A 24,738-nucleotide genomic window follows, 5' to 3' on the forward strand; every position below is an offset into this window, starting at 1 on the left:
TCTGCAAACACATTCACCCTCTCTATAATCAAATTCTATGAAATAATTTAGTTTTCTTTAAAAATCGAATAATTGTTTGTATGTTTACTATCTACTAAATTAATCTTTTCCTTAATTCAGTCAAACTCTCTCCTCATAAATCTTCTCTGGCTTCCATGTTTATGACATTCCAGTATAAAATGTTCTGTTGTTTCATATTTTCCACAGTAATCACATTTTCCAGTAGTTTGTTTTTTAATTTTGAAAAGTGTTTAATTAAGTCCTGTTTGACCAAATCTTAACCTCGTTATCTTTCTCTCCTCCTTTCTATTTTGTCTTCCATTTCTTCTTGTTCCTACCATCTTCTGAATTTTATAAAACCATCTTTCAGATTTTTTTCTATTTTTTCCATAATTTTTTTCTTTAATAAAACTCTTTCCCTGCGATTTACTCGTTTTAACCATAAACCTAATTTTAAATTGCCCTATTTGCCATTTTATCTGCCCTCAGGTTATCTTCTACTCCAATATGTGGTAAAACTCACACAAATACAACTATCAAACCCATATTTATTATTCTGAATAAGATATGAAATATTTCTAAAAGAATGTCCATCCTACTATCTGACTGATTATATTTTAAACTTAATAATGCAGAGCTAGAATCTGAACAAACGACTGTTTTCAATTATTTTTATATTGAATTCTGGTGTTAAAAAAGCTATTCCTATTTTCCTTGTTATTTTTGATGCATCTGTATAAATTTGCATATATGGATAACTGTCTAAATGTAACTGTACGATATTAATATCTAACGTGTATGATTTATCTTATTTCTTTCCAATTCCCGGAACTAATTCTTTTGTTCCCACCATTTTATCGTGTCATCATTTTCCTCTCAGTTATTACTCAACTTATCTGAATTAAAGTTAATTTCGTATTGACTCTTAGTGTATTTACTGTTTTTACTCTACTTATTGTTTTAAAAATATGATTTAAAATCCTAGTCCACAAGCATTCCTCATTCACAATTTCCCCTAAATTTTCACGTTGTGAAATAATTTTAACGTTGTTAAAATTATTTATTGGCTGCATCTAAAATTATCAAAGATATTTTCAATTTACACATATATAAGAAATAATACAATATAAAATTAATAAATTATATCATTGTACTTGGTCATCAAACCAATTCAGTTTAGTCTGTCAAATAAACTGCATGTAGTGTCTTTAAATGTCCAGCAGGTGTCAGTATTCTGCGAGACAAAATCAATACAGTTTGGCTTCAAAATGCCTCATTAACCATCACTGCTCTGCATTTAACCCATCTCCTTAGGGATGGGCATAATTCACGGACAAATATTCCGAATTATTCAACAAAGAGGAGAAAATGTAAATATAAAGAAGCATTAAAGCTTTTATTAAATTTAACTATACAAGTTGCCATTTGTTACGTACACGTTGGTTGCCAGGTTTGCTTCTCGTTCGCCTCGGAATCTTGAAAAGCTTTATTTTAAGATTCTGTAAACAAGGTTTTAAGCGCTGACCATGTATTAATATTATGTACAGATACTGAAAAGGGTGTAATAGAATGTTTTAAAAAATAACATAATATAAATGTTAGTGTCAACTGAGTCAAATTATTTTTGAAAACATTGAAATAAAAAGAAAAGAAAGGCAGCAGAATGTAAAGCAAAAATCCAGGAAAGTAGCTGAAATGTCCCGAAATTCACAAAGGTGTTTATAATTTATAAATGGACACTGTAGATATGTAACATTATATCCCAATAAATATAAAATAAACGAATAAACTTGTAGGCTAAGGTCGTGTTTTATCAAAAAGACTGTCACCATCAAAGTTTTTATTACTTTTTTTATTTTTTCTGTTTTATATATTTGACTAAAAGTTGTCAAACTGTCGCTGTGAAGTTTTAAACTATTAACTGATCAGTAAGTATAAAGAAAGAACCAAAAATCTACCAGTTCCGGTTTGGGCATAAGGATCAGACCTGGCAACCCTCTGGGCCTCCGTAAGGCGCTCCTTCATCCTGGCACTTTACCTTCATCCTGGTACCTCGAAAGTCCCGGACCAAAAACAGGAAGTAAGTAGTCAAATCAAAAGTAAAATTCACTTTCTCTTCGGTGGCCAGAGGCCACGGCATGCCCGGGAGCTAAAACACAGCATAATAAACTCCCAGAAGTCTCAAATGGAGCTAAAACCACACAGGGAGCACAAGCTAGAGCCTTTCGACAAACATGGCGCCGCAGATTTTTATGTCGTCTTTCATTTAGCTCGGTGCTATCTGTTAGCTTCGATTCAGAGCTGCTGTTTACACTATTTTAATTGTTTTTTTTATGCTTTTTTAAAAATGGTTTTAATCAATATCGTTTCTGCTGATTAATATCATAAAACACGAGTGTACTCTGTTGTGTGCGTAAATGTGTTTCTTCATATCTTGGGGCCGCTTTCCAAACTCTACCAAAAAAACAACTACTTTTATTAATTCTCTCAATATTTAGGAAAAAAGTTACTATAATACAGTTTAGTTTTTTATTAAATATCCTTTTGGTAGTCAGATTTACGATTCGGCATGCATTTTGTGTAGTAATTTTAATTGGTCAATCCAATTTATATCAACACAATTTCCAAACAAATGCATGTTTACGTAATGTCAACATAAAACCGATAGAGGGCGACAGCGCGCAGTGAAAGCCAAAAGCTTCTGTGAATTTATCACTGATTACAGCTTTTTTTCTTTTTTTTTCCTGATATAAAATATTCTGTTTTCATTTACATCTGGAAATTTGGTTCATATACAAATTTATAAAGAAAAATTACAGTTTTGACAATCCTAACTTGGAAAAAACAAAAAAAAAAGTGACTAATCTGAACAAGATGATTCAAATACACATATTGTTATTAGTCCAAAGAACATATAAAATATGCAACATCAAATAATTTGAATAAATCATTTAACTTTCTTATTCTGGGCCAATAGATGATAAAAAGTTGTTTAATATTGTATTAAGAAATGCACAATGAATTGTTTATTGTTTATTTAAGGTTAAGCATAAGTGGTGTCCATAGGAAATGCAATTCTAAAGTAAGGATAATATTAGAAGTTATTGTTTAAAAGCTCCTAATAGATATTTGTCTTATAGACTTACATCATTGTAAATTCAGCAGATATGAACTTGTAAATATTTCTGTAAAGGTCATTTCTGTCATTTTTTTCTTTATAGATTTATTATTTTCTTTGCTCTTATATTATGAACCAGATTTTTCTAGATTCTGGCGGGGTAACATGCAGGCTGTGTGTCAGTGGAGCAGCTGTTAGGTTGGTGTGTTTTTGTGTGTTCTGCAGGTGCAGGATGAGCTCGGCAGCAGAAGAAGAACCGGCAGCTTTAGAAAGCGTGAAGCCCGTCACGTTAACTCAGGACAGTGATGGGAGCATCATCCTACACTGTCCTTCAAACGGTGGGTCAACAGAAACAGCTGAGGCCTTGGTGAATAATAAAACCCAGTAATGACTGGTTTTGATAGATTTTAAACCTATCTTTGATGGGTTTTTATTTTAAATCACGCCCCACAGACTGTGCTGAGATTTGTAAAACGCCTTCAGATAAATTCAGATTTTATCGAAAGCTGTAAAACCTCTAATTGTGAGCTGCAGAAAGGTCCAAAGTGATATTAATTCAGTGGAAAAACTATACAAAACCTTCAGAAATAAGAATCTTTGGTTCAATCAGACAAAAGGACTCAGTTCTCCAGTAAGATTTTAACATAAAAATAAATGGATCTCATGAACATCTTTGTAAAGAGGAAAAGTTAGATTCTTCTCTGATTTTCCAAGGTTTTCTGATGGATTCACGTCTGGAAAGCAAAGTGAGAACTGAAGTGTCTTCTTAACCATGTTTTAAATGAAATGACTCCATAAATGGCACCACGCTCTGTCATCTACTCACTAATCTGCAACAATAAAGAATAACGTGATCTTATAACTTTGATTTCAATCAGGAAAGCCACACAAATATTTAACATGTTGTTTATTGCTGGTATAATAATTCTCCCTACATGTGTTGATATTTACAGGCCATCATATTTCCTTTTACCAAATTAGCTTTAAGATTGACTTTAATAGCAATTAAAGTGATAAAATTAAGAAAAACAGGGTTATTAAAGAAAAGTAGTGAAAAACATTCCTGTATGTTTTAGTTTTGCTGTAATTTAGTTAAAGGAATCTAACATATTTATAAATATTGAAATGTCGGTGAGTTTAAAATGTCTACTTTTTAAACACCTGGTTTGGTTTAATAACTTGATTCGTATCATATCAACCTTTTTGAAATATCACTTAACTGAGCTTGATGGAAACAACATTCTAATAAAATGACAGGCCCACAGCATCACGGAGCCTTTGCTGTACTCAGCAGTGAGCGTGTTTTCGTGTTCACTGTATGTCAAGTGGTTCACACTTTTTGGTTTGGTATTTAAACTGCAGGTTTCCCCCACTTGAAAGGGCAGCTTGCTTCCAGAGATTTCACAGGATTTCACTCAGAACACCAAAGTTCATTCTTTCAATTTTTCTCTTTTATTTCAAAGTTCAATCAACAATAGTAGCAGCAGTATTAGTAGGTGAAAAACCTTTAAACATAAACATAAAAAACACAATAATTAACATCCTTTCAATACCAAAATTGTTCCCGAAACAAAATATAAGATTTAAACTCAGTAGAGAATCCCATCAGCAAACGTCGCGCTTTTGTCGCGCCTTTTCAGACTCCCTCCCAGCGCCTTTATTTCAAAAAAGCGGTTAGTGCATAATCTAGAGGCTTATTTCTGTGTAAATGGAGACTTTGACGACATAGAACAGCCACCCCCCCCCCCCCCCCCCCCCCCCCACTGTCTGCACATTTCAACTCCGAATCCAGATTCCAGATTACAAACGAAATGTGCAAACCTGCTGCTAATCCTGCCCTAGATTGCAAAATAGAATCATGAAAATAATTTTTAACTGACTCATTTAAAATAACAGCGTGTTCTCATTCTCTCCCCTTCTGCTCCTCCAGTCTCTGTGTGTCTTTGCACTGATGCCACGTTCTTCCTCTTCTTCATGTATTTTTTATTTGATTTTTTTGCTAGATGCAAACAACTAATGTTGCATTTATGTCACCAGTTTCAAGGTTTCCGCTGGTCATTAAAAATCATTAAAAGTCATTAAATGATTCGTTTTTTTAAATTGAGGCCTTAATTGATATTACAATTAATTTAATGTTATTATCATGGCATTTGAAAAAAGTTTTGCCTGCTATATATTCGTCTATATATATATCTATATAGATATATGTGTGAGAGTCATGGGTTCTTGTTGATGGTATTAAAAAGCATTAAATTGGAGTTACTCATTTCTGTATAAACCCTGCATTTCTATAGAGTGTGGAACTAAATGGATTATATGTATTTTTTTTAACTGTTTTTTGTTAAAAAGTCTCTTTAAAACTCTTTAAATCTCAACATTTCTCCCCCCCGCTATCCCATCTCTCTGCGCTGCTTTGACCGACAGCTAAAGAAATAAAAAAAAGAATTGTAGGTATGCAGAATCTCCTGCAGCTGGATGACATGAGGCGTGCAAATTAGGCGATGACATCATCCAGTGCCTTTTGGGACAGCCAATAGCGACTTTTTTTGCTGAGGAGTTGACAGCACTGCTCATTATTACCTCCAAACTTTTAGGGAAATGGGATTTAAAGGGGCGTGGTCACAGTATGCCCATAGAAAAAGGATTTAAGACCATTTAACCCTGATAAATTAAGGTTTTATACGTTCTAATTGTGTTCAGATGCTCCTTTTCTAGCTCAGATCTTAACGCCTCGGCAGCTCCATCTCCTCTACAATGAACATCTGGCGCCGTTCCAGTCCTTTACCTCTTGATATCTAATATTTTATTTCTGTTTCTTCACGCTGAACCATCAAGGTTTCTTCATTGTTTTCACACCTCTGCTGGAAGGAGCGTACAAGCTGAACCTTCCTTATTTATCTTCTCTGCACATGCACTGTTGTTATAGTGAATTTACAAAAAAGGTTTTTATTTACAAACAAAAGAAAAGCAAATAATTAGCCAGCAGGAATCGAGGCCAGGTATCCATGTCGGTGGCGATTAAGTTAAAAATATGAAAATGTGACTGTGCTCTATTAAACAGGAATGATTTCTGTTTAGTCTGTTGGTTCGAGGCTGAACTGTTTCATGAAAGCAGAACAGATTTTAACCCTTAGAGGCAATATTTTCTGAATTATTAGCTCTGCTGTAAAAGTCCAGAGCTTTTTTTTTTTTTTTTTTTTATGAAGCTCAGAGAAGCAGAAATGTGATAAAAGCAGAAAGAAGAGTTGAAGTCAATCTGTTCCTGCACTCTGATGAGTTTAGAGATTCTTCCTGTACGGCTGCAGAGGAAGCTCTGATTCTAGTGAACATAAGAAGAAGATGCAGAGAACTGAAGCCTGATTTAAATAAAACTGGATCTTTTTGTTTGCAGACGCTGAGTCGGAGCCTCTGAACAAGAAGATGCGAGTGTCTTCTGAAGACAGCCTGGAGATGCCGCAGTTCTCCGTCGTCACCAGTGAGACGTTTGTTTTTTTTAAATGTTGGTGCTTCTTTACAGGAACAATTCAGGATTTTAATTCTAAACATAAAGTTTTTTTAAGCATCAACATCATCATCTTACGATTTTCAACCTGATGCAAACGTTTTTAAAAAGCCTTTTTTTTTTTTTTTCTCTGTTAGTGTCTGAAAGCGACGACAGCTTCGAGGTGACGATGACGGCCACGGCAGAGGGCGACCTCCCCGAGGAAGGGGTCACCGAGATCGAGGTAGATGTGGTAGATATGCTGCATTCAGGGTATAAAAAACTAGGGATGCACGATATAATCGGCCCCCTATCGGTATCGGCCTTAAAACTGAATATCGGACATCGGCCACCCCACCGATATTTAACCCGATATTTGATCAGCTTCTGAGTTTCTAAAGTCTAAAAAAAAAAAAATACTACTACTTCTTCCTCAAAAACGTCTTTTTTACAGACTTAAAAACTTCTAAAGACGAGGGAAAAAATATTGATCCATTAAAATATCCCAATATCTTCATATGCTGATATATTGCCATTTAAAAACACCATATCAATCTCTTTTACTAATGAAATATTGCTATATGTCATCGTTATGCTACGAAATCCGCCGAAAATTCACCAAATGTTGCCATATTTTTATATGTTGATATATTGACGCGGTATCGATCTATTTTACTAACAAAATCTCACAAGAATTTGCAAAATATCACGAGAGTTTGTAACAGAACGATGAAATTTCACGAGATTTTGAAAGTAAAATAGATCGATGCCGCGTTTTTAAAAATCTATTTGATATCAGCATATGAAAATATATTTGAGTATATTATTTTTCAAAGTGTCAGAAATGGATAACAAAACTGCTATTTTCAATGACTACTTATTTTTGTCCAGCTTTAACATCGGTATCGATATCGGTTATCGGCTACATGAGTTTTAAAATATCGGCATATCGGATATCGGCCAAAATCCCAATATCGTGCATCCCTATAAAAAACAGTGAAGACAATAATTAATACATTTACAGAATTCATCAGGAAGTTAGTGACTGCACTGGAAAATCTAGAAATAAGTAAATAACTCTTAAATTAAGTGTATTTAGCCTTAATTTGAGCAGGTAAATAAGATGATTTGCCCATGGAATTATGATTTTTACTCTTAAAATAAGATAATTAGATAATATACACTTGAAATAAGACAATGCAATGTTTTTTTTTCTTATTTTAAATGTAAATCATCTGTTTCCATTGGAAAAGTGTCTCACTTACCTCCTCAATTCAATAAAAAAATGCACTTCTTTTAAGAAAAAAATACTACAGATTTCAAATTTTTTTCGCTGGAATTGAACAGAAGCTTAACTTGAATCTATTTTCTGTGTTTCTTCGTGTAGATACTGCATGAAGATAGAGAGCAGAAAGCGGAGGTGTCCCCGGTCAGTCAGGCCTGGTTCACCACCAAGGAAGACAAGGACACGCTGGCTAACAAAGGTCCGAACAGCAGCGCCCATTAGACTCTATTCAGTTTATTTCTATAGCTCCAATTCACATCATGTCATCTCAGGTCACTTTCCAGTTCACCAGATCATCCAGTCAGATTGATTGAAAGTTTTCTATCTAAGGAAAACCAGCTGATTGCATCGACTCATTGACTCTTCAGCAATCCCTCACACTAAGCATGCTTGTAGCGACAGTGGAGAGGAAAAACTCCCTTTGAACAGGAAGAAACCTCCAGCAGAACCAGGCTCAGTGTGAGCGGCCATCTGCTGAGACCCACTGGGGTTCAAGGAGACAGAAGCAGACATAGAAAAAGAAGCATAGATGCAAAAGGCAACTGTCAACCAGCTCCACAGGCGGCCCCGTCCAGGAAACACACAGCCAGGCAGACGAGCTCCGAGCCAGCTCCCATGTCGGAGGATGGAGAGAGCACATCCAGTTAGTCACAGTCAGAGAAACAGGACTACACTGGAAAACAGGCCAAGCTCCAACATCTAGAAACAAAGGTGTTGATGGCAGCAGCACAGCTGATATTTCTCTCCAGGATGGAGTCACAGCCAAACAGGAACAGACCAGATGAAGCTACTATGAGAAAAAGCAGAGAGAGCAGAACGTTAGAGATTGAACTAACAGATTCTGCAGAGTGGGAGAATAGAGATAGAATGAAGCAGAATTATGAAAAAGGGGTCCCTATGTCCTCCAGCAGTCTAAGCCTATAGCAGCACAAATGCAGAAAATAGCTCAGGATATTCAAAGTGTTTTGGATGAGGTCTGGGTTGACTCAAATGAGCTTGAACATAGATCTAGATGAGCTATAAACAGTAGTCTAGTTGTAAAAAAAGAAGGGAATGTTTTCTTTTTAATGGAAGCATACGTAGCCTAATTAATATAGTCTATTATCCTAAAGCAATATGCATGGTTTGGTATCACAGCAGCTTCTGATTGGGTGGGATATGTTCTTATTATAATAAAAAATTACTGGTTTATGAAACTTAGTTCTAGATTATTTCTTAAATTAGAAAAAAACTTCATGCTAGAAATATGTGAAAGTAAAAAAATAGAGCCTATTTTAGTTTCCTAATCATCTCTCAGATCGCAAACAAAAATAAAAGATCTAAAGACTTTTTTTCTTAAATTGAGGAGTTGAGTGAGATACTTTACCAATGGAACTAAACAATTTCCATTTAAAGTAAAGGTTGTTCTTGTCTTATTTTAAGTGCATTTATCTGAGTTAAATACTCATTCCATTAGCAGATCATCTTATTTACCTGCTCAAATTAAGGGTACATGCACATAAGACATTTTAACTCATCAAGCTTGGATGGACAAGATTGTTTTAGTTAGGATGTTTTGTTTTTTCCATTTTTAGTTTGGAATTAATGAATCATTTTTAATTTGAACTGAAAAGAAATGGGTCTCTGCTGCACTGAACTGATTCCAAATGAAGCTATTTCTTTTTATGTTTGAAGCAGCGACTAAAAGATGGATTTAACTTAAAATGTTTTCATCTGTTTAATGCGATGCTCTATCTTCAGGTCACAGGTGGAAGCAGGGAATGTGGTCCAAGGAGGAGATAAACATCCTGATCGACAACATCGACCAATACATGAAGGTACGTCGCTCGCCCTTACCACGCCGCACCTGCCTTTTTAAACGTGTGACCATCATCTCTGTCGTCTTCATCAGCGCCGCGGCATCCAGGATCCAGCCGAGATCATTTTTGAGATGTCTAAAGAGGAGAGGAAAGATTTCTACCGCTCTGTGGCGCTGGGCCTGAACCGGCCGCTCTTCGCCGTCTACAGGAGAGTTTTACGGATGTATGACGACAGAAACCACGTCGGCAAGTGAGTCCGAGATCAGAACGACTTTATGGAATGCCATTTGGTTCAATTACTCATCATTTCTAACACGTAGACAACACGTCAATGACACGTATTTTGGGTGTTGCTAACGTGTCGTCTTCGCCTATCAAGTTAAAGCGTTAAGAACGCGTCGACTTCGCATCAAATACGCGTTGATTTCATGTGAATATGAGCCATTCGGCCACTGGTCTAATTTGGTGCTTGTCTCCTATTTCCCATTGGCTGCTGAGTAGTAGAGTATGGCAGGTCGTTTTGACATTTATTAGCTTGACTTAACATGTAATCCAGATGTCTCAAATGTACGGAGCCCCTAAAGGGACATAGAGGGAAAAAATAGACTTTTGCGAGATCCTGCAACAGTTTTGCGAGATCTCGGAAAAGTTTTATTTTTTGCAAGATCTCGCAAAAGTTTTTAAGGATCTCGCTCCGTAGGATTTCATACTGACCTTGTCTCTCTTCATTTATGTAATGTCGTGTTTTGGGACTGCTCTAGAAATTAAGAACCTCTCCAAATCATCCTCCATGGTTGTAGCTGACGCATGAGCGTATTATCCTCCCATAGCACCTCCACTGTTGTGTGTCTGTTTTACTTCTGGTTAGCTGCCATGGCAAAACGTTTTGCGAGATCTCGAACAAAGTATTGCGGGATCTCGCAAAAGTTTAGGGGCTCCGTACAAATGCATTTCTTCTTAGTCAAAAAGAAAATTTCAGAATTCTTAAGTCACGTTTCTTATGAATTCTGACGAGGATGAATTCTAATGTCAGATCTCAGTAATAGAATTACTACCAGTCATCATGAAATTTTCAGATATCAAAAATGAATATAACATTACAGATATATCCACTTCTTCACATCAAAATTAATTCCCTAAATTAATAATTCTGAAATCTAAAACGCAGTTTTAGATACTTTCAAAAGAATAATGAGGCTCCGTTTATCATAAAATAGGCAGGCTGACTAGTCACATTTCTATTATAGATAGCACTAAAGCATTCTACCTAGGCACAATAAAATGTTCCTAGTCAGAATAGTATTATAGAGTTAGGGCCAGAAATATTTGGTCAGTGATACAAGTTTTGTTATTTTAGCTGTTTACAAAAACGTTCAGAAATACAATTATATATATATAATATGGGCTGAAAGTGCACACACCCAGCTGCAATATGAGAGTTTCCACATCCAAATCGGAGAAAGGGTTTAGGAATCATAGCTCTGTAATGCATAGCCTCTTCTTTTTCAAGGGACCAAAAGTACCGTATTTTCACGACTATAAGGCGCACCTAAACGTCTTTTTTTTTTCCTCAAAATGTGGGGTGCGCCCTATGGTGCGGTGCGCCCTATCTGCGGACGTTGTTGAGACCACCATGAGTATGTGAGAACCTTAAAGGGGGAAGTGTGGGCGTGGCTTGTGTATAAAAGAACAGGTATGTGCTTTATGTAGAACATTGTTGTCTTAACAACCCTGGAAATGGCAAAGAGACACGCCTATGAAGCCCAGTTTAAACTGAAGGCTATCAGCTACGCAGAGGAACATGGAAATCGAGCAGCTGCGAGAGAATTCAATATAAATGAATCGATGGTTCGCAAGTGGAGGAAGCTGGAAAACGAACTCCGACTGGTGAAGAAGACGCAGCTGAGTTTCCGCGGACATTAGGCGAGGTGGCCCGAGTTGGAGGAAAGACTCGAGCGGTGGATCGTGGAGCAAAGAACGAGTGGGGCCAGCATTTCAACTCCAGCTGGAGTTGTTATTAAGGCGAATGAAAAAGGCTGGATGGACGAGGAGATGATGAAAGCTTGGCTGAGGGAGGTGAATGTAAGGAGACCAGGTGGTTTTTTCCACGCATCACCATCTCTGTTAATTTGGGACTCCATGCGTGCCCATCTCACAGCCGATGTGAAAAAAAAGGTCAAAGAAATGAACGCTGTGCTCGCTGTTATTCCGGGAGGTCTGACAAAGGAACTTCAACCGCTCGACATCGGTGTGAAGCGGCCGTTCAAAGTAAGGCTGCGAGCGGCGTGGGAGCGATGGATGACAGACGGAGAGCACAGTTTCACTAAAAGTGGAAGGCAGCGCCGGGCAAGTTACGCCACCGTTTGCGGATGGATTGTAGATGCTTGGACTAACGTTTCTGCTGGGACTGTTGTTCGAGCTTTCGCAAAAGCCGGCATCATTTCCAAGGAGCCGCCCGGCACGGAAAGTGACTCTGACAGCAAAGAAGAAGGGGAAACTGGCATGTCGGATTTAGCGCAGCTGTTTAATTCAGAAACAGAGGATGAGGACTTTGAGGGGTTTGATTAATACTTTGTAATAAATACTTGAATAAAGCACAATCATACTCAGTTTTGCTCCCGCTCTATTTTTCTACCTGGAAACTTAATTCAACAGCAGCCTCTGGGCCGCGGCGCATCCGGGCCCAGAGGACCGGATTTTTTCATCTAAATAATCTAAATCTTTTTAAGTGAGAAAGTCCACCTGAAAATTTAATCATTGCAGTCAGTTCATCCAGATTATTACCCTGCCTATGTTTTAAGTTAATTTATGCGTCAATAAACTGTATCAGAGGAGTAATCACAGCCCTGTGTCATCAGCAATGTGTCTCTCACGGCCGGTTCCCAGGTTTGAATAATACTTTGTAATAAATACACCTTGCAGCTTTATTTGCTGTGATCAGTGGGAATAAAGTAGTTTTAATATGTTTTTAAGTGGGAAAATCCACCTGAGAGGACATGTACCTTTATATAAAAAACGCGCCCTATAATCCGGTGCGCCTTATGTGTGTGTTAAATACAGAAATGGCACACATAACTGAGACTGCGCCTTTTAGTCCGGTGCGCCTTATGGTCGTGAAAATACGGTAATTGGACAATGGACTCTAAGGGCTGCAATTAACTCAGAAGGCGTCTCCCTCGTTAGCTGTAATCAATTAAGTAGTTAAAAGGTCTGGGGTGGATTCCAGGTGTGTGGTTTTGCATTTGGAAGCTGTTGCTGTGACCAGACAACATGCGGTCAAAGGAACTCTCAATAGGGAGTTTTCAGTGACGTCACTGGCCAGCTTCCGGTCCGCCATCTTGGGTGGCATATTATCGTATATCATATATATCATGTCGCGAATGGATAAGTACGCCAGCACGCTAGAGCCACCAGATCATGGAACATATCTGAGGAAATGTTCCGTGATCGACCATATGGACCCCTATGCCCTCCACGGTGCCTTGTTTAGCCCTAATCCAGATGATTGGCCAAATGTAGAGCACGGCAACATAGTTCATTACCCGGTGTTCAGTGAAAACCCTCTGCACACTCTGGAGGAAATGAGAGCGTACAAGGGTCTAGAGGCTCACAACCAGTTCACATCTGGATTGGGTACGAGATGTCGAAGTGATGTACATGAAGGAAATCGCCATCATACGTGGACGGGTGAGTTTTAATAAGATGGTAAAAATGTAAAGAATCCCACGCAGGGCTCGCTATGCTAGGTGGCTAACGGCCGGCGGTGCGCGAACAGTTCCAAAGCTACAAGTCCTTGGAGTATCATGTGAAGTTTACGAATGGATGGGTTCAGGAGCTGCAGCTCATAAAGCCAGCAAACAGTGCTAACCGTTAGTGCTAACAACCACTCAGGCATGTGATGTACTTTTAACCAGCTGCTATGTGTTTCAAAGGTTTGGTTAGTAACGTTAACTGCCAAACCTCCCTAAACCCTCCGGGTTTCTCACATTTGAGCCTTTTCCCGCTGGTTGAAATCAAGTTAAGGTGAAATTAATCAAATTAACACAGTTAATTACCTGTGACAAAGTGAGCACTGCAGACTCTGGCTTATTCCAGCTTCACACCGTCCAAATCGGACCTGGATATCCGTGTCAGCCATAGGTGACGGCGTTGTTCAGATAGCTGTTTTGTTTTTTCACATTGATTCACGATTACGGCTGGTATGCGATAGAAAGAGCGTTGATCTCCACCTCCACCGCCCGTGCAACCAACAATTACACACGATTTCACCATTTTTCACTGTCAATACTGCCTAAGGCTGCCACCCAATATGGCGGACGCGCTGAGTAGTCACGAGAGCGTGACGTCACCTGAAAACCCCCTATTGAGGTGAAGCAGAACATCCTGAGGCTGACAAAAAATGACATGCTTGGAGTAGAAAAATCAACAGTCGGGTTCATTCTGAGAAAAAAGGAATTCACTGGTGAGCTTGGGAACTCAAAAAGGCCTGGGCCTTTTTGACTTTTTTTGGTGAAGAAGAACCCGTTCACAACATCAACTGATGTCCAGAACACTCTCAGGGAAGTAGGTGTATCTGTCTCTAAGTCAGCAGTAAAGAGAAGACTCCATGAAAGTAAATACAAAGGGTTCACATGTAGATGCAAACCATTCATCAATTCCAAAAATAGACTGGCCAGAGTTAAATTTGCCGAAAAACACCTGAAGAAGCCAGCCCTAACTGTAGATGTCGCTAATATCTATTATTTCCCATTAGCTACTCAGCTCAGATTGGACAAGTGGCTGAACGGCTCATATTCACATGAATTCAACGCTTAGTTGACGCGTAACCAATGCATGTTGACATGTAGTCGACGCTTTCTTACCATGTTAACTACATGGCGAAGACAACACGTTAGCAATGCGCAAACAACGCACAAAATACGTGTCGTTGGCGTGTTGTCTACGTGTTAGAAGTCATGTATAATTGAACCAAATGGCTTTCCATATGACTTTTACCAGTTCAGGAGTCCCAGTGCTAACTGGTCCTTTCCCTCCCTTCTTAAGGTACACCGCAGAGGAGATCGAGAAGCTGAAAGCGTGAGTGAAAGTCGGTCCGGGGCGAATCGAAGCGCCTGAGGAACTTTCTCAGGTTTAACCGTTTGTTTTCAGGTTGAGGGAAAAACACGGGAACGACTGGGCGACCATCGGAGCCGCCCTGGGGCGCAGCGCCTCCTCCGTCAAAGACCGCTGCCGTCTGATGAAGGACACGTGCAACACGGGTAAATGGAGCGAGGAGGAGGAGCGGCGCCTCGCCGAAGTCGTCTACGAGATGGCGGGCGTGTCGCCGGGGTCGGCGGTGACGGCCGGCGTCTCCTGGGCCACGGTCGCAGATCGAGTTCGCACGCGGTCAGAGAAGCAGTGCCGATCGAAGTGGCTGAACTACCTGAACTGGAAGCACAGCGGGGGGGCGGAGTGGACGAAGGAGGACGACCTGAACCTCCTACGCAGGTTGGAGATGAATTCATCAGCAGACGGTGAGCGATTTTAACCGTCAGATGAGTAAAAATAACCGCTGATTTCTGCAGGATCTCCATGGTGAAGGCGGAGGACGAGAACGACATCAAATGGGAGGATCTGGCGTGGGGGTGGAGCAGCGTGCGGTCGCCTCAGTGGCTGCGGTCCAAGTGGTGGAGCATCAAAAGACAAGTCGCCAACCACAAAGACATCCCCTTTAGCAGTAAGCAGACATCCTGTCACCGTGGCTTTGATTTGGGCTTTTAAACATCGAGCGGAACCGACATCTTTGTCCTGGCTGGAATAACTGCCATATAAATAAACATATATATATATATATATCTATATATATATATAGATATATATATATATATATATATATATATAGATATATATATATATATATACATATACCATATTGACATGAATATAAGTTTTTTTTAATTGAAATCGATGTGTAAACGTGCGGTCTAACCAGTTATACAGGCTGTCAGTCATCTGGGGTCGCTTCACGAACCAAACAGCAGAGGGCGCCAGTCTTTTTTTGTAAAGGCAGAGACCTCACTGTGGCTGGGATTATCTTTCTATCACAGCAGAGAAGAAATGACAAGCATGGATGAAATTTTGATTCCAGCAGCAGGGCGGACGGAAGTATTTTTTTATTTAACTGGTGTTCGACCGTCCAATCACAGACCAGATTCAGTGGCGCATCAGATGTTTGTAAAGTTAGCTTCTCAGGAGTGACAGCGGCGACAGCCGATCACACAAGAAAAGATGGTGGGCCAATCAGGAGTTTCTGGATGGTCTAAACTCAGGGAAGCAGGTTTCAGTTTCGGTTGCAGTTTTTCGCTTTGTCCTAGTGCTCGACAGATGTCTGTGTACTATAGCGTGCAGGGGACATGCCCCCCCCCCCCCCCCCCCTTAATCATGTCCATGGTGATGAGGATGCAACAAATTGAGAGTGGCTGGCAGAAGGCAGTGGATTAAAACTCAGACATGTTTGCAGACATTTGAGGCGGAGTATGACGCCAATTTTAAAATAATGGTGGTCAATGCAGCGGAGGAATCTAACAGCTGTCAGGCAGAAAAGAAATACGGAGTTACAGAGTGCAATGTCAGAAGTCTAAAAAAAAAAACAGGAAAATGCAACCAGCGAAAGAAAAGCTTATTGATAAATAGCAGAGCTGCAGGGTGAGAGTGGGAGTGACAGTGAGGCAGCGAGGTAGAGGATGTCTGTGAGGAAAAGCGTCAGGCGGGTTTTTCAGACGTTCCGTGAGCAAAGTTCAGATTTTATTCTAGTTAAAGTGTTGTGAGATTTAAATACCGTATTTTCACGACCATAAGGTGCACCGTACTAAAAGGCGCAGTCTCAGTTATGTGTCCCATTTCTGTATTTAACACACACATAAGGCGCACCGGATTATAGGGCGCGGGTTTTATATACAGGTACATGTCCTCTACTACGTTTAAATACCTCTACTGCGTATTTAAAAATAAAAACTGAGTGTGTTTGTGCTTTATTCATGCATTTATTACAAAGTATTAATCAAACCTGGGAGCTGGCAGAGAGAGAGACACATCGCTGATGATCAGTGCGCTGTGATCACTCCTCTGAAACAGTTTTTTGACGCATAAATTAACTTAAAATGCAGAAATCTGCCGGCAGAAAATGTTCGCTTTTATTATCCTGGTGCCTGCAGTTTGGATTGTACCAGTTAGTTCTGACGCGCGGCTGAAGCAGCTTTGCTGCTCTGGCTGCACGGTGCAAAAGTGTGTCTGATGCATGTTGGGCGGAGCTTCACTATCCTTTCTTTGCCTTGCTGCTATATTTGCTGTGATCAGTGGGATAAAGTAGTTTTAATATGTTTTTAAGTGGAAAAATCCACCTGAAAACTTAATTCAACAGCAGCCTATGTTCGGGTCACCTCCTCGCGGTTCACCGCGGCGGCTGGTAAACCGCTTTAACGTTCTCATGGTGGTCTCAAACGTCCGCAGTAACAACACACATAGGGCGCACCGCACAATAGGGTGCGCTGCACATTTTGAGGCGAAAAAAAGACGTTTATATTAGCCTTATAGTCGCAAAAATACGGTAAAATTTGTCCATCCATCCATCCGCCGTCATATTTATCCCTGCTGGGGTGGCGAGGGGTGCTGGTGCCTCTGTCCACCATGGACAGGTCTCCAGTCCATCGCAGGGCAACACAGAGAGAAAAAGGACAAACAATCATTCACACACTCACACCTAAGGAGAATTTAGAGAAGCATAACAGTCATGTTTTTTTGGACAGTGCTAGGAAGCCGGAGTACCCGGAGAGAACCCACACATGCTCAGGGAGAACATGCTAACTCCATGCAGAAAGACCCCGGGCCAGGAATTGAACCCAGAACCTTCTTGCTGCAAGGCAGCAGTGCTACCCAGTGTCATCACTGTTTTTTACTTTTTATAGTTTAATTGCAAAAATCTTTAAATGCAAGACTATCTCGATGGAATTGTTCAATATGAAATGTTACTTTAAACGAAATAAATTTGGTTTATTAGTCCTTTTTTTTGTTCTTAAAAACTGGTCCTGGAAAGAGGAGGTGGTCTATTAATCAGGGTGTTCTTATATTCGGGTCATTACGGTATATATAGTCAATCTTTTCTTTTAAGATCCCTGTTAGATGATCAGTCCAACCTGGAAGGTTCTGATCGATGGTTAACGCCTCAGATTTACCCTCACAGTTCTGCCCCCGCTGATGCCGCTGTGTTTCTAACAGTCCTCCTGAAGGGCCTGGAGGAGCTGATGACGTCTTCACACGCTGCATCTCTACCTGGAAGTCCCTCCTCTTCTTCGCTCCAGATCCGACTCGCCCGCTTGGACGAGAGCAGCAGCTGCAGCCCCGCCCCCGGCTCCTTGGCGGCGCTGCAGATTCCAGTCCAGATCCCGCTGCAGATCACCCACCTGTGTGAGGCCCCGCCTTCCGTCGAACAGACCCAGCAGTGGGGAGACGTTCGCCGTCCCTCCTCGCCTTCTGACCTTCTGTCTGTGTTTGCAGCAGCTTCAGACTCGGCCGCGGCTGCAGACGGAGACGCCATCGCTCTGAACTCTGGAGCGCTGCAGACCTTCGAGATCCTGCCGGTGAGTCTGACCCAGAGGATCCGTCAACTAAGATATTGATTCTAATTAATTTCTCAGCTTTTTGTTGGAATTTATCAATCATTAGAAAGTGCAGAATACATAGAAATACTGGTATTAGATTCAGTTCTCTGACTTAATGAAATACAAGAAAAGATGTTTTATGGTTCCCAACAACAATTAAACTCTTTCAGTTACTTTATTATCAATAATTATTAGTTCTGATGATCAAAATTTAAATAAATTAAGCATTTATCAACATTTTAATGTTTTTGTGTCGATTATTTCCTGAATCAAATATATTTTTATCATTGGGAAACAAAACTGGTTGCAGCTCCTTGATTGGACAAACCAAAGATGCGTGGCCCCCAGTATGGCACCCTGTGTCACCCCACATGTGAATTTATTCGTTTCTATCAGAAACCTTCAGTGTTTTATAGAATATCCTATAATCTGTATTAATCTAAAATCCAGTAATCAGATTAAATCTGAATCATTGCAGCTAACTGGAGATTATTACTTTATAAATGATGAACTGGTTGTTTTCCAGTCCTTCCACCTGCAGCCCACAGGCACCCCAGGAACTTACTACCTCCAGACAACGTCCAACCAGAGCCTCCCTCTCAGCTTATCCAATAACAGCACTGTAACCCTGACGACAAGCTCCTCCCCCTCCCCCCAGGAGCACATCATCCTTCACAGTCTGTCGGTCAGTCTCCTGTCCCTCCGACGCTTCTCTGTCCTCCTGTTTGTCTGTTTTCATGCTTGTATTCCTCCCTCCCAGACCGACGGCCTCTGCTCCGGAGACGGCGTCATCATCCAGACCGTCTCCTCTGACCCCGCCTCCTCAGAACCGCAGCTGGTTGTGGAGACGGAGGAGGAGGGGCAGGACCAGCACCTCAATGTGGCAGCTCTCCTGGAAGACTCGGAGGCCGTCGTCACGACAACTGAGTCAGTAACTGAAGTTTATGCAGAGAAGGTATGTAGAGCCGCTGTAGCTACCAGATCTGCTCGGGTCCTGCTTCCTGCCAGCGACGTTACGCCACAGGATTGGCTGAACGTTGCCACATGGTGTCAAACATTTTGGTTTCCCAGACAACAATAATAACATCACCATGATACAAAAGGGGGAAAGCTGGGTAGTGCTGTGGCTAGCTGTGCTCAGTAGCTAACAGGTTAGCCTATTGAAGCTTGCTCAGTTAGCCATATGAAGCTACACTACTTTTAACTTTGTGTCAACAAAAAACGTTCGTTTTCTTCAAGTAGAATAACCGCACAACGAATACGAAAGTAATTTTTGAGATGTTCCATTTTTCCTCTTCTGCCCTGAGATCTTAAAGTCGTAGGGAAGCGGCTGTTCCAACCGTTGCATTTCCGAATTCTCTCGAGTGGTGCATGATTTTGTTGTGACGGAAGGTTTTTGCAAGCAAGTTTGGTTGTTGCGGGTTTGTAGGAAGCATCTTGCTAACCAGTTAGCATCTTAGTGCTAGCAGGTTCCCAATCGGTCTTTGTCAGCCACGTGACTGACACGCCCCCTAGCGCCATTTTTGTGGTGAGCGGAAGAAAAACAAAACAGTAGAAAACAAGAGGAGAGCGTTGCAAGCCAGCAGCGAGGATTATCAGTTAAATGGAAAAGAACAAGAAAACTGAACGGATACCCTACCCAGACAAACTTTCTAAAGCTGCTAGGGAACGATATTATATATTATTATTACAGTGACAAGGCAGATGTTGTGGGCAGTTGCACAGATCGCTGCAGTTATTAGAGCAGTTTGTGCTGCTCATCAGACTGAACGGAAAAACTTGTCAGAATTTTTGCACATTGATAAGTTGCACACTGTATTTGCTGTTCACTTTACCCAGGCCTGTTTTCACTGGGATCTGCAGTCTTCTTCACAGATATCACCTGTTAGGTCATATCTCTACGGAAGACCACAGTGAAAACAAGTCCAGGGAAAATGAAAATCGTCTAATTTAATCTAAAGAGCAATCTGCTATATACGAGGGAGGAAGACAAAGTAAAACATTTGAAGCTTTGCACTGTTCTGCATTATTTATGTATTTGAGATTTTGTATTGCATTTTCATAAATTCTCTGCTTGATTGAAAAGATAATAACAACGCTTGTTTCAAATTTCAAACTCCACTCTTTATTGTACACACATTTTTACAACTTCAGAAAACATTGTTAATATTTGAAGTGATGGTGAAACTTATATTTGTTTTGCTGTTATTTTTCAAAAGTAACTTTAAAAAAAGCAAAATTCTATTTGTGTGAAAAGAAGAATAAAAAAAGAAGAAGAAAGTTGAAACAGTACTTGATCTGGCATTCATTTATTAGCTGGTTTCTCTGTGAAAATTTCAAAACAGTCGATAATCACTGTGACTCTATGTCCAAAGGCCTCCACAAACGGATGAGGCATAATTTTGTGCAAGGTGTCTCTATCTGGCCACACAATTGCACGCTTTAGATTTGCATATAAAAATGACAGCATTTCATTGAATGTTCTGTACACTGTCTTTGGTGAAACACAGAAGAGATAAGCAAGGTGTTGTTAGGGCAGATCCAATCTCAGACGCATGAAGGTTAACAGAGCATTTGAAATGGACTGAGAATTTTATTTTGAGCAGACATGAGAGGCAGCAGAAAATGAAACAAAGCCATTAAGGTCACCAAGTTTGGTAGACCCGTATAGTACTGGACTTTTTCATTAGTGTCTCCAAAGAAGCAATCAGAGATCCGCAGCTCATCAAGTTCACGCCGCAGCTCTCTGTTTTCTTCCAAAAGACGGTTCATCTCTGCACACCTGAGCACACACAGGTTACATTCTGTCTGTCCTTCCTGACGACCGACCACCTTCTGTGTCATCCTTGGTGTTTGGCCGCCCAACGTTTTCAGCAGCCTTCTGCGTGTCAGTCTGTTGCTGGTTAGGGTTCTCTGTCGCCTCATGTGTAACTTCATCCTGTTGCTCAAGGATTTCATCAGCCCGATGGAGCCCCGTTTCAGTTGCTTGCAGGGCATTCTTTTTCAGCTGTTCCCGATAACCATGTCTTAAAGAGCGGTCTGTGTCTGTTGGTTTGATGTCAGTGTGGCCCAGATGCAGGGATGGAGCCCAGTCTGGGTCAGTCTTCATCATCTCATATGCGGGTTGACCTGCAAAGTAGATGAAAGGTTGAGTGTTTTACACATCTATTCAAAACACTATATAAAGCACCTTAATAACAGAGCCCATTAGATTAGATGTGTAATAAATTAAGATAACCTTATGTGTCCCACAGTGGGGAAATTTGCTATACCGAAACAGCACAAGTACATCGGACTAGTAAGGCCAGAGGTAAATAAATAAACTGAAAAGCTTACAGACGAACAAAGGGTTATAATATACTTAAGTAGATTGCACAGGATAAATAAATACAGTGAGTTGGCTGACGAGTGGGTATGTACAGTGTTTTTATATGTACAGTGTATTTACATATATTTATTCATTTAAAAAAAAAATTGTATTGCAGATTGTGTAAATGATTATATACAGAGAACGCATTATTTATTAAATTTTAGCGGTCTAAAAAAGAAATAAACAAAACAAACATCACTTTCCGCTTCTCTTCCACAGCATGTTTCAGTAGGTTTACATGAACTCCTGCAACTTTATAAGCAAACCATTTCAGCGTGTTGATTTCTATTAGTGTATATTTATAAGGACTTACCTTTTTGAAAATGCCGAGAGCAAACACGAGCATGAGGAGATATTTTATGAAACGTGATGTCTTTCCTTCTTACAGCAGCGACCCATGCAGCCCGACGCCTCTTTGTTAAGTCCTCTGTCTGCGGTCCGTATTTTTTTTTCCAAGTGGGGAATACGAAAAACCGTAAGGCCCCATCTGCTGTTTTCTGTTTAGAATTACTGTTGCATCCTTTGACGCAGCACCAGTGTCCCATTATTTCCAAAGAAGCAACTAGAACACGTCTGCTCTCTGTTAGTTTTCTGTTGTTAGTTGCTGCTGTCTCTTCACCACAGAAATGGCGCTAACTACCCTAAATGCATTGCGCTTTTGCGGAAGTGACGCACACTGTCAAAGACCGATGGGGAATTCCATTGGGACCAAGTAGCACTAAATTGGTGCCTTAGAAACGACGCTGTCAAGGAACGCTATGGACAGGCGAAACATGCAAGAGGAGGAGAGTTTAGTGTCGGAGGTCGTGGATGAGTCTCCTCCGTCATCCATTTTTTATTTAGAGGAGGAAAGCGGGGACGAAGATGTTGTGGAAGAGGACGCCAGGGCGGCAGAAGCTTGGTTTGGTGTAGAAGGCTTCCAGCCGTACATGTTTGAGCCCTTGCCTCGCAACGCTGCCAGTTCTGTTAGCTCTACGCCTGCAGAAGACACAGACGTCCATCCCCGTGAACACTGGGACGCAACTCAATGGGAAAGGAAAGGATTCTGGTTTTAACTGTTGCGTATATTAGCTGCAACATACATCAAGATGCTATGACCAAAAACATTTGATTGACAGATGACCGTTGATATATGATTGGCTGAATTTAGGTGTTCAGGCTGACGTAGAACTAACTGGCCCTCCTTATTTTGGTTTCTGTGAGGCTCAAAGAGGATCACTACTTAATCCGTTTTCTGAACTCCTATCATGGGGAAAGTTTTCTATTTTAAAGTTTCATTCAATTAATTTGATGTGCGACTCCAAACTGACTCTTTCTCCATGAGATTAACAGATTTTATTTTGTATTTTCCTCCAAAGTGGATGTGTTTTACTTTGTAAGCTCATCTCTCTTCCGGTCAGATCCATGAAATTGCTGCTGAATTGCTGCGTAGTCAGACTGAAATAGACCTGGGCTCTACCTCAGTCGGAGTTACGCTGCCCCCTGCAGGAAATTATCCCTATTAACTTTTAATGAGCGCTAAACGCCACCACCTCATCCGATGGTATTTTACGTTGGATCGGACACAAAATTGAATTTGGTGTGACTGGCCTTTAGTTCTTCCCTCCCTCCTTGTCCCGTCTTCATTCCCTTTTTAGCTTTATTTCATTTCTATCTAATGTTTCTTTTTTTTTCTTTTTTTAAGTTTCTGATAGAAATGAACTTTTTGTTGTTTTTTTAAAATCCCCAGGCTGCAGCGGTGGATTCTGGGATGCCGTCTGGCAGCGAGGTACTCATCGCATCTCCTCCCAACATCAGCAGCACCCTGACAGGTAACTAACACTCCCATCCCTCTAACAGGGCACTCAGCCCTCCACACTGATGATCCCCTCTGGACTGTCCCCAGATCCCATCCTGGAGAACCAGGAAGGTTCTGACTGAAGTGGAAGAACCAGAGGACGACCCGAAGAGTTGAACCGTGAGTCTCTGGTGCCTCCTCTGTGTTGAAGAAGGACGTTTTTAACTGAAGCTTGAAGCTTCGCGGGGAATCCTTGCTTGAAATGTGAACGAACATTTGAGCCGAAAAGCTGAAGCTGATTAACTTTGGGACTCTATATATGAGGGTAAAAAAATCTATTAATCATGACAACTTGTTTGGTGATGATGAGAAAAAAAACTATTTAAACCTGCTTTCATTTTAAACGTCAACATTATGAGAAACTGTAGTAAGTTATTTTGATAAAGTTCTGTTATCATACGATTTGTGATTCTCTGAAATTCATCCTGAAATCTTCAGCTGTTACTTCACAGCAAAATATCACAAATTAAAGAGATGTGACGACTTTTTTAAAGCAGCTTTACGAACCTTAGAGACTGATCCATCCTAGAAGAGGCAGAGAGGTTATGTGACGGTTTATTGCTCCATAAGTGACTCACAGGGGTGTAGAACTGTTTTTTCTTTCATGGTGACAGACAGAGAGGACGGTTCGCTCCAGAACTACAGTTGGTGTTTGAACATTAAAGGACGAAGCGCTGAAGATTTGGGTGTTTTGTTATTCCTGAACCTGCAGCTTTTTAAGGACAATCTTGTCCTGCTGGAACCAGATTCTGTCTCCTAGTAATGGGTTCATGAGGCGACATGAAGCATTTCTATTCAGTTACGGTTACTGAATACTGACACCTGCTGGATTTTTAAAATCACTACAGGGAGACCAAACTGACACTGATTTCATGACCTATAATGATTTAAAGGAAAAGTCCGCTCAGAAAGGAATAATCATATCTAAAACTAATACGTTCGCAGTGATTTAATGATTTAAAGGAAAATATGAAATGAAATATGAAAATGAATTTAGCGTTAATAAGTAAAAAAATATAGTAGCCCCTCCCTCCTGCCATCTTCCAGCAGTGACGTCACGGTGCGGTAAGCCTAGCGCCATTCTCCCCGCTTTCCAAGCTAAATCAATGGGAACTACTAGACACATCTGCAATCAACAACAATTATTGAAGATTTCCAGAGGACTTCACCATTGAAATTCACCAGAGCTATAGTGAAACTGACAATGCCCAC

The 24,738-nt window shown here is 40.4% G+C and overlaps 1 protein-coding gene across 4 annotated transcripts; it reads left to right on the top strand.

Annotated features, from left to right (window-relative positions):
- The first annotated feature begins 1,985 nt into the window (after positions 1 to 1,985).
- dmtf1 (cyclin D binding myb-like transcription factor 1) lies at positions 1,986 to 24,207 on the top strand. Of its 4 annotated transcripts, XM_038267167.1 has the most exons (17): positions 1,986 to 2,080; positions 3,344 to 3,456; positions 6,510 to 6,593; positions 6,758 to 6,843; positions 7,987 to 8,083; positions 9,625 to 9,701; positions 9,776 to 9,933; positions 14,727 to 14,759; positions 14,832 to 15,170; positions 15,248 to 15,399; positions 17,937 to 18,125; positions 18,216 to 18,298; positions 18,846 to 19,004; positions 19,080 to 19,274; positions 23,419 to 23,500; positions 23,575 to 23,646; positions 24,141 to 24,205. In XM_038267167.1, the coding sequence occupies exons 2-16, from the start codon at positions 3,351 to 3,353 to the stop codon at positions 23,607 to 23,609; spliced, it is 1,875 nt and encodes a 624-aa protein (XP_038123095.1). In that variant the 5' UTR covers positions 1,986 to 2,080; positions 3,344 to 3,350; the 3' UTR covers positions 23,610 to 23,646; positions 24,141 to 24,205. The 4 variants fall into 4 exon arrangements, with proteins under 4 accessions (XP_038123095.1, XP_038123094.1, XP_038123097.1 ...); XM_038267166.1 differs by having other exon boundaries at positions 23,575 to 24,207; XM_038267169.1 differs by having other exon boundaries at positions 18,219 to 18,298; positions 23,575 to 24,207.
- Positions 24,208 to 24,738: the final 531 nt, after the last annotated feature.

The sequence above is a fragment of the Cyprinodon tularosa genome, unplaced genomic scaffold (assembly GCF_016077235.1).
Source record: "Cyprinodon tularosa strain WSP-4 unplaced genomic scaffold, ASM1607723v1 ctg663, whole genome shotgun sequence".
In the NCBI taxonomy this organism is placed as follows: Eukaryota; Metazoa; Chordata; class Actinopteri; order Cyprinodontiformes; family Cyprinodontidae; genus Cyprinodon; species Cyprinodon tularosa.

What these genes read in the sequence shown, in the direction of transcription:
- dmtf1 (XM_038267166.1), top strand. Translation starts at nt 3,351, where the DNA reads ATGAGCTCGGCAGCAGAAGAAGAACCGGCAGCTTTAGAAAGCGTGAAG. An exon ending in GACAGAAACCACGTCGGCAA is followed by an intron (nt 9,934 to 14,726) that starts GTGAGTCCGAGA and finishes TCCCTTCTTAAG; the next exon opens with GTACACCGCAGAGGAGATCG. An exon ending in CTGAAGTTTATGCAGAGAAG is followed by an intron (nt 19,275 to 23,418) that starts GTATGTAGAGCC and finishes TAAAATCCCCAG; the next exon opens with GCTGCAGCGGTGGATTCTGG.